Source organism: Adiantum capillus-veneris, chromosome 7 (assembly GCF_014529385.1).
Source record: "Adiantum capillus-veneris isolate H3 chromosome 7, ASM1452938v2, whole genome shotgun sequence".
In the NCBI taxonomy this organism is placed as follows: domain Eukaryota; kingdom Viridiplantae; phylum Streptophyta; class Polypodiopsida; order Polypodiales; family Pteridaceae; genus Adiantum; species Adiantum capillus-veneris.
Window position 1 is genome coordinate 141,331,204 of NC_140937.1, and position 16,019 is coordinate 141,347,222.

At 44.9% G+C, this 16,019-nt stretch overlaps 1 protein-coding gene across 5 annotated transcripts in view; it reads right to left on the minus strand.

Moving 5' to 3' along the window:
* Positions 1 to 428: 428 nt before the first annotated feature.
* Positions 429 to 16,019, minus strand: part of LOC147454716 (O-fucosyltransferase 39-like) — a 43,828-nt gene continuing 28,237 nt past the window's right edge. The window contains exons 4-12 of one of the 5 annotated variants that reach the window (XM_086516575.1): positions 14,093 to 14,164; positions 13,823 to 13,911; positions 6,393 to 6,602; positions 5,132 to 5,500; positions 4,916 to 5,054; positions 1,736 to 1,759; positions 1,559 to 1,640; positions 1,328 to 1,349; positions 429 to 1,233 (exon numbers count right to left, since the gene is read on the minus strand). In XM_086516575.1, coding sequence (XP_086372701.1) covers positions 1,119 to 1,233; positions 1,328 to 1,349; positions 1,559 to 1,640; positions 1,736 to 1,759; positions 4,916 to 5,054; positions 5,132 to 5,500; positions 6,393 to 6,602; positions 13,823 to 13,911; positions 14,093 to 14,164 — 1,122 coding nt within the window. In that variant the 3' untranslated portion in view covers positions 429 to 1,118. Of the gene's footprint in view, positions 1,350 to 1,558; positions 1,760 to 4,915; positions 5,055 to 5,131; positions 5,501 to 6,392; positions 6,603 to 13,822; positions 13,912 to 14,092; positions 14,251 to 14,380; positions 14,427 to 16,019 lie in introns of all 5 variants that reach the window. The other 4 variants (XM_086516573.1, XM_086516574.1, XM_086516572.1 and 1 more) reach the window with 4 other exon arrangements.

Genomic DNA, 16,019 nt, shown 5'->3' on the forward strand with positions numbered 1-16,019 from the left:
ATGTCCCATTGTTTCTGCTTTCCGCATCAGTGTTCATTAAGCATTAAGCGTCATTTTCCCAACCATACATAATTCCTATTTACCAGTTCTCTTTAAAAGAAAATTGAGCTACTGTTTACTATATTTCTCAAAATCTAGGCAGTATTTTTCCTCTTCCTCTTGCTCTTAATCGGCATTTTTGAATTTCAAAGCAGCACGATTGTAAGCTGAGAAACACTTTTCCCAAACACTGCACTGCATTCAAGGCACATCATGTGTTTGCCTTAGTGAGATAGTCAGTCCAACCCTCGTTGATAGCAGAAAAGAACAAGGTTACTGAAAAGCAGGTTTTCCTATGTGACCACTTTCAACATAAAACTTTATGTAACTTACATCGTTTTACTAAATGTACCATTGAATTCAAATAATAATGCAGTCAAAGCAAGACATATCAGTTGTATTCCCTTGTCATTGATTAGATAGACAGCCATTCACAAGTGAAGACATGGGAACAGGGCAAGGGAGAGGCGGACAAGCAACGGCAACAAAGCTGACCGGACGACGCTGGTGGCGCTCTGCTGAGGCCATGTCCCCAGGGGTTTTTCAGTAACAGAAATCATCTCTCAACGTTTGCAAAAGTAAACATAACTTGAGTCTTTGCAAAAACAAGTAATAGTGATTAAACTCGGATCCTTGCAAAAACAAGTAATCGTGCTTGAAGTCGCCTTTTTGTAAGTTACACATCCTATTTGTATTGAGATCGTATACTGTTAGAGTATTCGACTCCCTCCCTCCAGATGTCAGCATCGTTGAGTCCCTTCTTCTATCTTGGGGACATGAAGCAGGGTTTCAAAATTGATGACCTCCTTCCTACTTCACTTATTTGACAAGGCATGTCTTTGCTGCCGATACAATGATTAGTTTCCTCTCCACAAACCACAACTTCTGTGAGTGTTAAAAAAACAAGTGTCAACTTTGGGTTTGTTGGTCTTATTCTAAACCATGTCAACCTGGATGGCTACAATTTCATAAGCTCAGGACAGTAACCTATGCCTTCTAAAGAACCTACAAACCAAAATGTATTTCCTGTTATGTCGATGTTAGGTAGTAGTTGCTACATGGGCATGTACCACTCCCTGTTAAATGCTGCTCTTCGTAAGTTCTCGGCACATGCAATCTGGAGCAGGATATCTATAACTTGAATACCTCTCTTTTCGAGGAGATGGTGCTCCCTGTCGATCTTTGTGGATGAACCTGGCACGTTCAGAGAATGCATCCCAAGTTAGTGATGTGTTTGAGAACAGTGCAAACAGACCCGCTTTATCTGGATGAATGGATTTCTTTGGACCTTTGAAGGTTCTTTGACCAGTCTGCACAGAAGATATGTTTATTCCATCAACAACTTGTTCAGATTACCGAGTTGCAACCATACATCGGCAACATATACAGACTTCTACCCTATTGGAGCCATACATACATTCAAATCAGAACTAGAAGATGCAATAATGGAACGTAAATTTTCCACCTAAAAACCGCCATCATTCAATTGATATGTTTATGCAAGAGTAAAATCACTTACCAGCACATTTGGGAAATTTCCTGCAGAATTGGATAAAAACGCATCGCTCTGTAAAAGAACCATGAAGTCCAAGGCAGCCAATCTATGGGAAAAGGGTAGAAACCATTGCAACTCCATCTTTGAAGCTAAAGAAACCTTTGTTTCAAGATACGGAAACATATCTCGTAAAAGCTTTACCCTGGCTTCCCCTCCATAAGAATTCTGTAGACAAACGAGGCACGTCAAGCAGAGTGGCAATCAATCACTGTTTCAGTTCTTTCTGTAGATTCTAAAAGACAACATTTTCCCCTCACACAGCCCTTTTGGAAGGCCGCCAATATCTACTCAGAAAAAACCTCTGCATCATTGAAAACAACTTGGCGTCGCTGATTTCTTCCTTTCTACCCTCCCTTTGCTTAACTGATTAAACAAGGCGCACTCAGGTACCTTGTCACGTCAGTCAGTCTAGGACTAGTATTTGTTGTCACATACAGGCTGAAATCGCTGATCAATGATGTGTGCAAGCAGCCGCATGTCTTGCCCAGTGTGTTCTTGCAGTACTTTTGGTGAATGTCCAATTGAGGGTCACTTGGCACTACTATTTCAGGACTTTCCCTCAACCTAACCTAGTATCTAAGAGACCCTAGGGTCCCATTCCTAGGGAAAACTAAAAGAGACTAACTAGTAGCAGTCAGAAAGAGTAGCAGTTTGGACAAGTGGTATTCAGCCAGGTGCTAAAAGGGCGCCCTCCCTGGCCAGCTTCTCTGGCATTTCTGCCAGATTCTTGCAGATGTGCTACAGGCACATGAGCGATTCATTTCAATTGTGGAGTGTGGAGAATGCAAAGGCATACAGCGTGCTGAGAAGGTGACTACTATGAAAGCATAGATGCAGTGGGATAGGAAAGTCAAAGCTATTTAAGTTATGCCTATCCAAAGGGACATTATTTCCCGGCATAATCCATCGCTCCCCCTGGCAAGCTTCTCTGGCATTTCTGCATCAATTCTTGCAGATTTGCTACAGGCAGTATTGGGTGACTCCCACTGCCCTAATGCGGAAAACCCTACCTCATCAGCCCCACCTGCGCTGTGGGATCTTCGTCTTGACTGGTCCTTCCATCACCTAAAGCAAGCCATCTAATAGTCAGCAGAAGGCCGAATAGATGAGCTCTTGAATCAGCCAAAAGGGGGGGTCCAGTAGGCCTGCTGCTCTGCATCAGCCCTAAACCTGCAAACATTTGCGGCCCTTACAAGTTATCTTAGAAAAACCAGACCATTAGCGTTTTTGTATAACACAAGGTCACCTAGCTACACCTGGGACTGGAACTCCGCCACTCCGGGCCTGGTCTCAAGTCTGAAGTTCTCTTTAAGTTCAAGTAAGGTTGTGCTAAAGCTCATTCCAGTTGTTCTTTCTGATCGGCACGTGGTGCCCTTCCGGTTACATTGGTGTACACCTTGGACCCAAGGTATTACAGGACCATCATGATTGACCACACAATGGCCAAGCTCTGCAAAGCAATATTTGAGGCAAAGCACAACTCATATGCAAAGACGGAGGGACTCATAGCCCCCGGCCAAGCAGCTTTCAGACGAGCCTTCTCTACTATAGATCATATCTTCATTCTGTGATGCCTCATTGATGGAGCAAAAGCGCGGAAGAAGAGACTGCACTGCTGCTTTGTGGACTTCCACAAAGTGTTTGATAAAGTTCCGCATGGCTCTTTCAGCACCACTTCACAAATGACTTGGCTATATATGCTTCAAATGAGCACATGACAAGGAGAGTACGATGTCCCAGAGTCTCTTGAAACTATAAAAGCACAGTTTTCTTTCCATCTTTCACAGATCGATCCTACAGAAAAAAAGCAGCTTTGCAGCCCCCCTCCTCCTTAAAGTGATTCAGGCCATCACCTCCTACTGCAGAGCCTCTTCCAGGCTAGTCAAAGGCTCTCTCTTGCCATCAACACACAAAGCACATGCTCTATTCACACACACAGTCACAGATTGAGAAAAGACACAAGCACAAGTATGAATGCGGGAGGCTTACACATGTGAGCGGCTTACACATGTGAGCTTGCCTGAATCATAAAGCATGTCTGCATTTGCATGCACATGCACACGAGATGCAAAACACCACCATAGCATAAGTACACGCCACAGTAGAGTCAAGCACATCTTTCTCCAAATAGAGAGACGCAAGGTGACACAAAAATTCAACTGAGAAATGTCATAAAATCTAATATCTAATATCTAACCAACCCAAATGATTTTCTCATATTAAATTGATCACTTAATGTGGGAGAATAAACGGGAACGTGTTAAGATATAGACATGTGCTTATAGATCTATCTCAACACGGGGCCAATAGTAAAAGGGCCCAAATGAGAAATGGTCTATCAAAGAGCAAGGCTAACAAATGGAGCATAAGACCTTAGGATTAGCTTCATTGAAGACCTCCAATAATGTGTTTAAAAGGCCTTTGACCTTAGGTAAGCTAGGGCTGAGCTTGAGGCGTGGGAACCCGACCCAACTCGAGGTGCTTGTCATGCTTGATGACTAAGGTGCTTAAGGTGCTTGATGATTGAGGTGCTTGAGGTGCTTAATAATTGAGATGCTTGAGGTGCTTGACATGCTTGAGATGCTAGGGTTGCACTTGAGGTGAGAACCCAGCCCAAGCTTAAAGTGCTTATGAGCCAAGCTTGTGGTGGGAACTGGGCCTACGCATGAGGGCTTGAGGTGTCAAAAAGTCAAAGATTCAATCCCTACAAGGAGGGGGCGAGCCCTACATGAGGGGGGATGAGAGAGAACACCCACACACTCACACAAGGCATGCATGATACAAAGAAAGCAAAAGGGACACTTGTCAAGTTCCTCCTCATGTTGCCCTCATGGTGTGCCTGAAGCCTACTGGTTGGCCACCCAAGGGGTCCAATAATAATTTAGGAGATTTAATTAAATGATTTAGCATTTATCTAGCCCTCTCTCTCAAAGGGGAAAGGAGGACACTTGTCTCAAGGCTACCCTTGCTGCTTGTAATGCCTCCTGCTTGTTATTGGCTAGGCCTGGAGGGGTCCAATGAGCTTCAAGCATGAGCTACAAGGGGGGGTCGACCCAAGCAAGCTAGGGGGTTGCTTAGGGGGTATACTCACCCACACACACTCACAAACACTCTCATTGTGTGCTATGCAAAGTGCAAGAGCTCCCTCTCCTTCTCCAAGCAAGTAGAGGTTGAGAGCCTACAATTATGTTCACCCGCTATGCTCACAAAGTCATTTCTCAAAAGTACTCTCATTCATTTCCCCTACTCTCAAATTAAATAGGCCAATTCCATTACAAAAACCATCATGAAGGAGAGACCTGTACGTGTAGAATATCTGACCTTTCCTGCAACATAAATAGGAGTGACATTTTTGAATCCCAAGCCTGCAAGTAACAAGCCCACTTCTTCAGGTGTCAAAGGGCAGCTTCCATTTCTCCTCAGGTATTCTGCACTAAATTGGGCCTTGGGCACAAAAGTCCTAAAAATGGAAACCGATTGGAAATAAGCTTAAAGTACACTCAAGGTGCCAGTTGACCAAATCAATTAAATCTTTACTTGAAAGTTTTGCGGCGGTAAGATGCAAGAGCTTGTCGCTCCGCTAGTCCTCCACCATAGTAGCATGCTGAGTGTGCAATCATGTCCTTCTCAAACCTCAAATGAAGCCCAAGGAAATGGCCATGCAAATTGTTTACTAATGTTTGTGTTCCATTAACATATGGTGAGAAAAACTTTGCACCTCTATCCTTCTGCAGCAGTTTAGCCTTCAACTGTAAGCGCTTGACCAACTTGCGGGCAAGGTCAACAATGGGCCTCACAAACCTGAGCGAATAGAAATTGGTCTTGCAACGCAGCTGTGTAGCCTCACTGGGAAGCCCCTCAAAAGCCAACTTGTGGTGATATCTATCAAGAACAACCACACCATGGCTGTCCAACACAATCAGGAAAAGGAAATTTATTTTTTTGCAGTAATGCAGAAAATGCCTCCAGTTTGAGGTCTGATAATATAGCTTGATGATAAACACAAAACAGCTTCTTAACCAAATTCAAACTACAACACGCATTGCTTTTGCAACTAAACAAACGATGACCACGAACAAACCTACTTGCAAAAACAAAAACTCGTAAAAACACTAAGCCAAGAAATATTGGTTGAATCCTCAAAACAGAGAAATGAACATCTGAATTGCACCAAACAATTAACATGGCTAGATGCCACAATATAACTGCATGTAATCCTTATGCTCTTGGGCGAAGAATATCTAACCAATAAACTTAAAAGCAAAGAGACATGTTCAGACACAATACTCATTCGAGAAGTTGGACATGAGTCTACAGCATTGTAGATTTGCAAAGTAATGCTGAACCAAACATAAAAATAAACATCACTCCACAAACATACCCTTCATGGACGCCAACGTGGAGAGGGTACATGATCCCTTCAGACACTCAAAATGCAATGCAAGAATTTGGGACTGATCTGAACCAATATGTCGACCACTAATGCACCCTAACCCTCTTTGTCAGCAGTCAAGCCTTCAAGGAAACTTCATTTGAAAGATGACCTCAAAGAGGACAAGGATTGCAATGGATTGCTAGTGGGACAGTGAATATTGCATAGAAGTAAAGATGAGACTAGTAAGGATGTACATATTATATATGCATTCCATGACAGTATTACAATAACCCTAGCAGGCTGCAGAACTACGAAGAGACAGATCCTACCAATTCCAAGGAAGACCAATGAATTTTCCCTTTGAACATATTTGAGTTACATTGTAGTTACTAGTACCTTTCAAATGTGAGTTAAATTGTGTACCTTTCAAATGCTGGTAGAAGATTCTCAAAGTACCATTCTTTCCTTGCATGCTTTGGAATGAAGAAGAAACAATTTGGTCGTTCCAAACACCTCCTCTCATAATATTCTGGAGTACTCCAACTAAGCTCTGGAGGTAGTTGATAAACTACATGAACTTCTTTCTTTATAGTTGAAAGGAAATGGTCCAAGTCATATATATCCTCAAATACACTGTTTCAAGGCACAAAATCTCTCTCTCTCTCTCTCTCTCTCTCTCTCTCTCTCTCTCTCTCTCTCTCTCTCTCTCTCTCTCTCTCTCTCTCTCTCTCTCTCTCTCTCTCTCTCTCTCTCTCTCTCTACAGAGGAGCCAGGCCGCCCTCTAGACGAGCTCACTCAGATCTTGACAGATACACTACATGCTGCAGCAGTCGAGGCATACCCTCACACCCAGCCTGAGTCCAGACACCACACTGGGAGTATGCCCCAGAACAGCTGGTATGATGATGAGTGCAGAGAGCTGCGAGCTACACTTCAGAGGGAGGTACTTTTAGGGATTATCACACACAGACAGTCGCAGGTTCTCTATCGACGCCTAGTACGGCGAAAGAAGAGAGCATATCTTGCTCAGCTCGAGGAGGAGTTATATCAGCTTTTCTTGAGCCAGGACTCAGGGGAGGCGTGGAGGCATTTTCACGAGTATTCTTCTACACTTGCCATTACATCTACAGAGACTTGGGGTACATAGGCAACCTCTCTCTACTCGATCCCAGGGCAGCAGTCCTTACCTGATCCCCCAGAGCCTTGTCCACAGACTTGCACTTTCTTCACTGCTGAGATGGTAAAGAAAGCCCTTGACAGGATGAAGACTGGGAGAGCTTATGACCATGATGGTTTGGTGGCCGAACACTTTATACATGCTAGAGATATGCTTGCAGAGCTGATTGCAGTGATGTTCAACCGAGCCATGTGTGAGGGATTTCCTAGCACTCGGAGCTTATCCACTATTGTGCCTATCTTCAAGGCAGGAGACCCTATGGAGCCAGGGAACTACCGTACCATCATGATTGGACACACTTTAGCTAGGTTGTATGCATCTATTATCGAGCATCACCTCAGTAGATGGGCAGAGAGACAGGGCATACGGGCTTCAGGACAGGCTGGCTTCAGGAAGGGACTCTCTACTCTTGATCATATACTGACGCTCAGAGCTATCATTGAGGAGGGTAGAGCGCACAGCAGGAGGATCTACTGTAGCTTTGTGGATTTCCGCAAAGCCTTTGACACGGTCCCTAGAGCCAGGTTGGTGCACAGATTACATGAGCTGGGTGTGCCCACAGAGCTGATCTGGGGGATTATGGCCCTGTACAGGACAGTCGTGGGACAGGTACGCACTCCAGAGGGTATGTCTGGTCTAGTTCACTCCACCATTGGGGTGAAACAGGGATGCCCACTTTCCCCCACTCTCTTTGGGATGTACATTGATGAGGTTTCAGACTACATAGAGAGGGACGGTGGAAGCGGAGCACAGTTGGCGCCGGGCGGGCACATGGATTTCCTTGCTGTTATATGCGGATTTGATTTCTGATTCTCCAGAGGGGATGCAGCATCATCTGGATGCTTTACATAATTTTGCTCACGATAGTGGTATGTCTGTAAACCTTAGCAAGACTAAGGTTATGGTGTTTAACACCACACCACAGTGGGTCAGACGGTCAGCTCCTGCATTTACTTATGGCCATCAGCCAGTGGAGTATACAGATGCATACACATACCTGGGGGTGGTCTTTAGCGGCCCAGGGTTTTATTTGAGGAGAGCAACAGAGATGAGACTGACAAGAGCACATACAGCTTTGGGGAGATTAGAGAGGATGTGTTCACAGATCCAATTTCGAGAACCTCATACAAAGCTTTGGCTCTTCGATACCTTAGTGACCTCAGCCATACTATATGGAGTTCAGATATGGGGCCCTTCTGTGGCTCATAGCAGTCGCCCTAGTAGTACTAATGGGTGGAGATGCATGGAGAGACCTCTGGTTTCCATGATTTCGCGGATGATTAGAGCCAAAGCCTCAGTACCACATGAGATTATCCGCGCAGAGCTGGCTGCCCCCCCGTTGGTGGTAGAGGCACTAACTAGATCAGTCTCCTTTTTACGTAGCATCTGGGAGCTCCCCAGAGACAGGTATGCACGTTTAGCACTGGAGTCTTCTCGGCAGCTGGCTTCACAGGGAGATACAGCATGTTGGTATGCACAGATGACCTCTTGGTTCCAGATTCATGGTTTTAGCATAGACAGGCTACCACCCTTCCAGTATTCGCTGGATGCACCCTCCTTGTCCCTTACTCGGACAAAGGTTAGCAGACTCATCAGACAGGATGTGACTCAGCTGGATACCAGGAGGACTTGGATAGAGCCGACCCATGAGCTAGGCACGAAGATGTCTTTCTATAGGGAGCATCTTCTCTAGCTCACAGAGGACGGTTTTGTGACTAGACCTAGCTACATGGACACACACCTATCATATGGCTTACGATGTGCCATTGGTCAGATACGCACATCTTCTCATCAGCTGGAGATTGAGGTGGGTAGATTTAGCAGAGTACCAGCAAAGGCCAGGATATGTCAGTTATGCCACTTGGAGCCAGAGACAGAGTTGCACTATATATGCCATTGCCCAGTTTACTATGAGATACGAGGCCGTTTTCATTGCCTCTTTAGGGATGGTTTTGGGCCACTATCTCGAGTTATGAGGTACCAGGATCAGAGATGCCTTGGGCTATTCTTGCTAGAGCTGCGCAGACACAGAGAGAGCCTCTTGAGGAGATCAGATAGGGGGAGACAGTCCCAGAGGGAGATCATTGATTTCTTTCGTGTGGAGACGCCAGTCAGAGGAGCAGGATCCAGAGCAGCCTCCAAGTCCAGGACCTACCTGCACTAGAGGTATACTGATTGACAGGGCCATGGAGCTTGGGAGATCTAGACGCCCGCGATTGCGAGGATCATCACTGCATCGACGGAGGATTCATCAGAGGATCAAGATCATTCTAGCACGATATGGGAGACGCCCAGCCAGAGTGCTTACTATGGAGGACATTGATGAGATTCGCCAGCGGCCGATGCTGGACCTCTTGGGACCCTGATGTGCAGATGCTCCCTCACCCTCAGTTTCTTCATGTGCATGAGTTTGTATCATTGGATTATTGTACTGGCTAGAGAGTCTCTAGTCAATGCCCCCCCCCCCCCCCCCCTAGCTTGTCACTACAGCTTTCAGTCTAGTTTTTCTTTCATAGTTTTTTCATCTTTTCAGTTCTACAGACAGTGTATCAAATACACCATTTTGTAACCGTGATGGTCTCATAGATCATTTTGGCCTTTTGTAGACGTAAATATATCATTTCATTTCTCTCTCCACGCTCATCCGACTGGACGTGGCTCAGCTAGACATCAGGAGGACATGGATACAGCCAGCACAGGAGCTAGGCACGAAGATGGCTTTCTACAAAGAGCATCTTCTCCAGCTTACAGAGGACGGTTTTGTGACGAGGCCCAGATACATGGACACTCACTTGTCTCATGGGATACGATGTGCAATTGGCCAGATATGCACATCTTCACACCAGCTGCGGATCGAGACTGGGAGATACAGTGGAGTACCAGCAGACCAAGACATGCCCCCTGTGTGGCATGGAGCCAGAGACAAAGTTGCACTACACATGCCACTGCCCCGTCTACTACGAGATACGAGGCCGCTTCCACTGCTTGTTTAGAGAGGGCTTTGGACCACTCTCCGGAGTCATGCAGTACGAGGATCAGAGATGCTTGGGTTTGTTTCTACTCGAGCTGCGCCGACACAGAGAGAGCCTGACGAGAGGAGAGGCTAGCCAGTCTCAGAGACACATCACAGACTTCTTTAGAGCAGACACTGGACACCCGAAGGAGCTACTACCACAGCAGAGCTCGTCGCCTCACACTAGAGGCACAATGATCGATCGGGCGACCGAGCTGGGGAGATCCAAACGCCCACGACTGCGGAGGACTACACAGCACCAACGGAGGCTGCATCAGAGGATTCGGATCACTTTGGCCCGACATGCACGACGCCCGGTCAGACTACTGACCATGGAGGAGATTGATGAGATCCGCCAGCGGCCAATGCTGGATCTCTTGTGATTTAGCTACCCCAGCTAGCTGCTCTGCCCCGTTCACACCCAGGATTCCATTCCATAGTATATTTGTTTTGTCATTTTGGTACTCTGACTTTGTATCAGATCCACCACATTGTAACTTTTCGGTCTCATAGGTCACTTTGGCCTTTTGAAGACATTAATATAACATTTCATTTCATTTCATCTCTCTCTCTCTCTCTCTCTCTCTCTCTCTCTCTCTCTCTCTCTCTCTCTCTCTCTCTCTCTCTCGTTTTGCATATCATTGTTGTACTTCCTAAGCATATAGTTTTTTCACATCCACAAGAAATAGAGCTCCCATCCCCTTCTTATAAATGCACATGTACTCACTCCACCTCTGATGAGAATATTGTAGCCACCACTAGCAATTTGTATTATCGTTTTCCAACACTTTTATCCTTTTTTGGATACGTTAATAAAGCTCTCTCTCTCTCTCTCTCTCTCTCTCTCTCTCTCTCTCTCTCTCTCTCTCTCTCTCTCTCTCTCTCTCTCTCTCTCTCTCAAAAGGAGGAGGGCTTGGTTTTGTATTACGTAATCAAATTATAGGCCCAAAGGCATTACATCAGCCTGTAGGCACACAAAATATAACAGATCTGATAGTGACAAAACCCCTCTGGCATTCAACAACCACAAACCTAACAAGAAAGGTATCAGTGCTACAGAGTTACAAAAGAAGGGAGATACTACGAAAGCTAGGAACATGAGATTATGGGAAGAAACTAGAAAAAAGCTGAAGCAAAAACACTGAACAGGCCATCGTGACGAAGAATCTTCGATATCCAACTCTACGCCTCCAAGGCCATGTACAACGGCGCATCCCAGCAAAAGAAACATGACTACTGCAAGATTACTCTACACCAAAAATCCAAGAAAGAGAGAGCCTCTAGCAATCACCTGAATTGATCAGCAAGACTACGGCCCTCTTCAACCTGCAAAAGCAAAACCTAAAAGAGGACAAGTTGAAGAAGAGGCTGAAATCCCCACCACGTAGCCAATCCACACCCTAAAACACCGTGATCTAACTACCCAGAAACATAAAAAAAACAGGCAACAAATAGACAGACAACAGCCTTTACATATTCCAAATCGACCTTGGGAGAGTATCTCAATGGAGGGCATAAGCCATAAAGATCACTTGCAGAGAAGGATCAAAACTTCTTTTCGAGCTGCCGTTTTTCTCATAGGCAATGCCATGCACTGGTGGATGTCTATAGCTACCAAGCCGCACACTCCAAGGACTTGGCAAGTTTTCAAGAAAATTTTTGCCCGAGGTTATATGGTTTCTGGTAGTGGTGAATGTCTATAGCTATCAAGCCACACACTCCAAGGATTTGGCAAGTTTTCAAGAAATTTTTGTCCGAAATCATATGGTTTCTGGCAACTTCTGGCATACTGGGGTATCCTAAAATGCTTGCCACGGAAACCCTTGCAGATTACTACTTGAAATTTCTCGACATCTCTCATCAGGTGTCTCTTTCCAAGCTAAAAACCTTGGAGGTTTAGTGTGATTGCCAGGTCTTGGGACTACCATCACCGCCATAGGAACATTGCTTGTCAAGGCTTGTTTCGACTATTCAAGAGTTTATGGACCATGCCGCGGACGGCTACAACCTTATGGAAGGAATCTGACCCTAATGTTGGTGCTGGTTTCAGGATGGAAAGCCAATCGTCTTTTCGAGCTCGCTTGATGTCGAGATTGCTTTTTAAGTTTGAGTTCTATTTGAGAACTTGTTTAATGATCCTGCTTGGATTCTGTTTGAAATGGATGGTATTTGTTTTGAACCTGTCTTGGTGCTGATTTGAATTGTTTGACTCTGGTTTTAATATTGGTTTCAATGATTGGTGATTTTACCCACACGTGGAGTACTGAGAAGTGATGTTTGAGAATGCTTGTTCATACTCATGGCTTGGACCCTTGTGGTTATTTGCGGAGGGAGTATTGAATGTTTGAAAAGTGTTGTTTTTACTCATAGCCCGGGACGTTGTGATTATTTACGGGGGGAGTTTTAAGAAGTCTAAGCAGTGGTTACTCTCACCACCTCCAAACGACGCAAGATGCGGTCTGGGGGGCGTTTGGTTGTAAAAGGCCTTTGTATCTCCCGACCCGGACCTTTTTAGGTTATGCGGGAGGGATGAGGCAGTAGTTGAACAGCTTATGGCCCGGACCTGGATAGTTATTTGCGGGGGAGCGTTCATCGCGACTTTATGTTTTTATGTCTTGTAACATGCATATGTGAGCATTTGTGTTGCATTGTGATGTGCCAACCACTGAATATTCCTTATTGGATGAGATACTTTTGGGAAACCAACGACCCAAGAGGGGCCTAAACTTAAAAAGAACAAGGGATTTTAGCCCCACGCAACTTAACGAGCATCAGCCAAGGGGCCTAACCCTAAAAACTCAAAAGCTTGAACTCTGGCTGGCAGGTCCGCAAATCGCGTTGACTGTTGATGTGGTTGGGGGTGTATGGACTAATGACGTGGCATGACTGTACGGAACTTCCAGAGTTTGCACTACAATGCTAACGTGGCAAGCATACTGATTTTCGTAGTCTGCGCTGGTAGATTTTGCAGCTTTTATGCGAAGCTTTTGGAGAGTAGAGCTTTTGAGGATAAGTGCTTTTGGGATCTGAGGCTTTTGGGTTGTGCTTTTGGGCATCCCTTGCAGTATTTATAAGTATCCCTAGGTCACTCTCTGAGAGCATCTGGACATAAGAGTCTCGGAGAGAGTTGGACCCTTGGGAGTTGTACTTTGCGAGCATAATAATAAAGAAATACCGGAAGGGCGCCAATCTTTGGTGCCGGTGCATCCTTGGCTCGGAACTCAATTGTGCCGTGCCGTGCCATGTCGACTCTCCTTCTCTCTCTCTGTATCTCCTTAAAGTTCAGTGATTTTGCAATTTCAGTTCGTGTGTTACTATTGATTTCTCCAAGCTTGTAACACTGTAATAAGCACAGCAAAAGCAATCTCATTTCTATCTGTACAACCTGAAGGTAAAACAACATCCCAAGGATCCTTATCAGGCTCTGGACACGCAGGCAGCATAGCTGTTGAAGAAGAAGAAGCCTACAAAGGTGATCCTGTAAGACAGGGTCTTACACAAACAAGCAACCGATGCTAAAGCTCCTACGATGAAACATAAGCAAGCACACACCAAGAAAGAATATCCATTCAAGATAGGCCCAATAACCGATCATTATATATCGAGCATGAGTAACTAACAAACAATAAGAATACCATATTGTTGTGCTCCAACAAGCCGCACCTCGGATCCTTCCAGACAATGGATTCTTGAAAATAAGGAATAACCAAAGAGGCGTTTAGCAGCCACGCCACAGTTACTGCATTACACACCTGCATTCAACAATTCAACCACAGTTTGAGAGAGATTTTTGAGAGAGCATTTATATCTTATTCATGAAAAGACTAATCCAGTCCACAGGTTATGCTTAAATGTTGGATATTCTGATAAAGATAATTCTTCATACACACATGCAAGATGGGAGGTACCCAAGAGGCAAAAGAGAGGAATTACACATATATGGAGCTGAAATAAACCTCCAGTACAAAAGACTTGTAGGTAACGTTGCTGATCCCTATGCTTTGCCTGACAGCCAGAAATAACTATTTCAGGCATAGCTTCGACATCATTCAAGAGAACCAGCCAAAGACTTTCAGAAAACTGTTTTTCACCTGGTTTCAAAACCATCCTTTCAACACATAAAAATATATATAATCCAAAACAATTTCACTGAAAATAGACCGATACATGAAAAATATATAAAGCCGTGAAGCAATGGTCTTTTTTGATATAGGTACTCACAAGAGTCTTGCATTCAGTGAAAACACATGACCTTGACAACAGTCCTCTGCAACAGCATGTAGAGAATTACATTTAGATAATTCAAAAAGTTTAAACTTGAAAATCAAAAGGGGGGGAAAAAGGACCATGACTGACACCAAAAAACAGAAATCTAAGACGATTCGATGAAAAAGAGAAGTGGCATAACAGTAAAAACCTAACCTTCATTTGCAAGATATTGAACACAAACCAAAACCACAAGATAAGTAAAGAATACACTTCTGCTTTCGTCGTAGACTGAGACGTACAAACTTGAAATTGCACCACCAGTGAATGTAAAGACCTAACCTGTCCTCGACCGTCTCTTGTCTGCGTTCCTTGTAGAATCTGCATCCATGTAGCCAACTATCATGCGTCTTCGCCTCCAAAGCAAATGCACAACTCTTTCTTACCATTCAAGTATCTCATCACACCCTTCACTGCCTCCCAATGGTTCTTGCCAAGGTTCACCATAGCTTTGCTCACAACTCCCATTGCAAATGCAATGTTTGGACGAGTCCCAATCAAGGCGTACATCAAGGAACCAACTACAAAGACATAAGGAATCTTGGCCAACTTAGCACTTTCCTCGTGAAATTCCGGACAATCCTCTTGGCTCAGTTTCACATATAGAGGCGATGAGGTAGATAAGGACTCCCCCCCCTCCCCCCTGTCTCACAAGCTGCTAACGTGTCAAGCCACTGACGAACGGAGCCAACCTACACATCCCGGCCGAGGGGCCTAAACCCTAAGAAGCAGCAGCAAATAGAAGAAGCAGAAGTAGAAGTGGGGACCCGTCTGATGGGGCCCAAGTGACCTAAAAAACATTTAAATAAAGAAGGACCAACGCACACACAGAAGAATAGCGTGAACTGATGACGTGGCAACAATTGTACGGACCACCCGCAAAATGCACTTACATGCTGATGTGGCACCTGTACGGATCTCCGCGTTTTACACTGATGATGTGGCACTTGTACAGATTTTCGTAAAACGCATTGGCAACTATTGGACCAGATGCTTTTGAGTTTGAAAATTTTCATGTAAACTGCTTTTCATAGGCCAAAGGGCCTTTAAATATGTGCAGAGGGCTCAGTCTCTGGCACGCTTCCGGGTGAAGGTGCAGAGCGCGAGTACCGACATTATACTGAGTTCAAGCAATATAAAGAAATATTGAAAGAAGCACCAACGTTTGGGGCCAGTGCTCTCTTGGGGTGGAACTCCGCCACTCCCCGTCTCGTGTCGTGCATCTCTTTCAGTTCAGATGTTATTTGAAGTGCTTAAAGTTGTTAGGTCTATTCTTTTCCATGGGCATGTGGTGCCCGTCCTCGTGACAGTGACGTATCAAAGCTTCAAGCGTGTTTTGTAAAAACATATCGGTCCTATCAAAGAGGAGACGGAGCAAGATGGCGCTTCCAGTTTTACAAGACGGGCACCACGTGCCAATAGAAAAGAACAGACTGAACAGACTTTTAGCACTTCAATAACAACTGAACTGAGAGAGAGAGAGAGAGAGAGAGAGAGAGAGAGAGAGAGACAACACGCGACACGGAGTGGCGGAATTCCACCCCAGAGAGTATTGGCCCAAACCTTGGCGCCCCTCTCAGTATTTCTTTATATT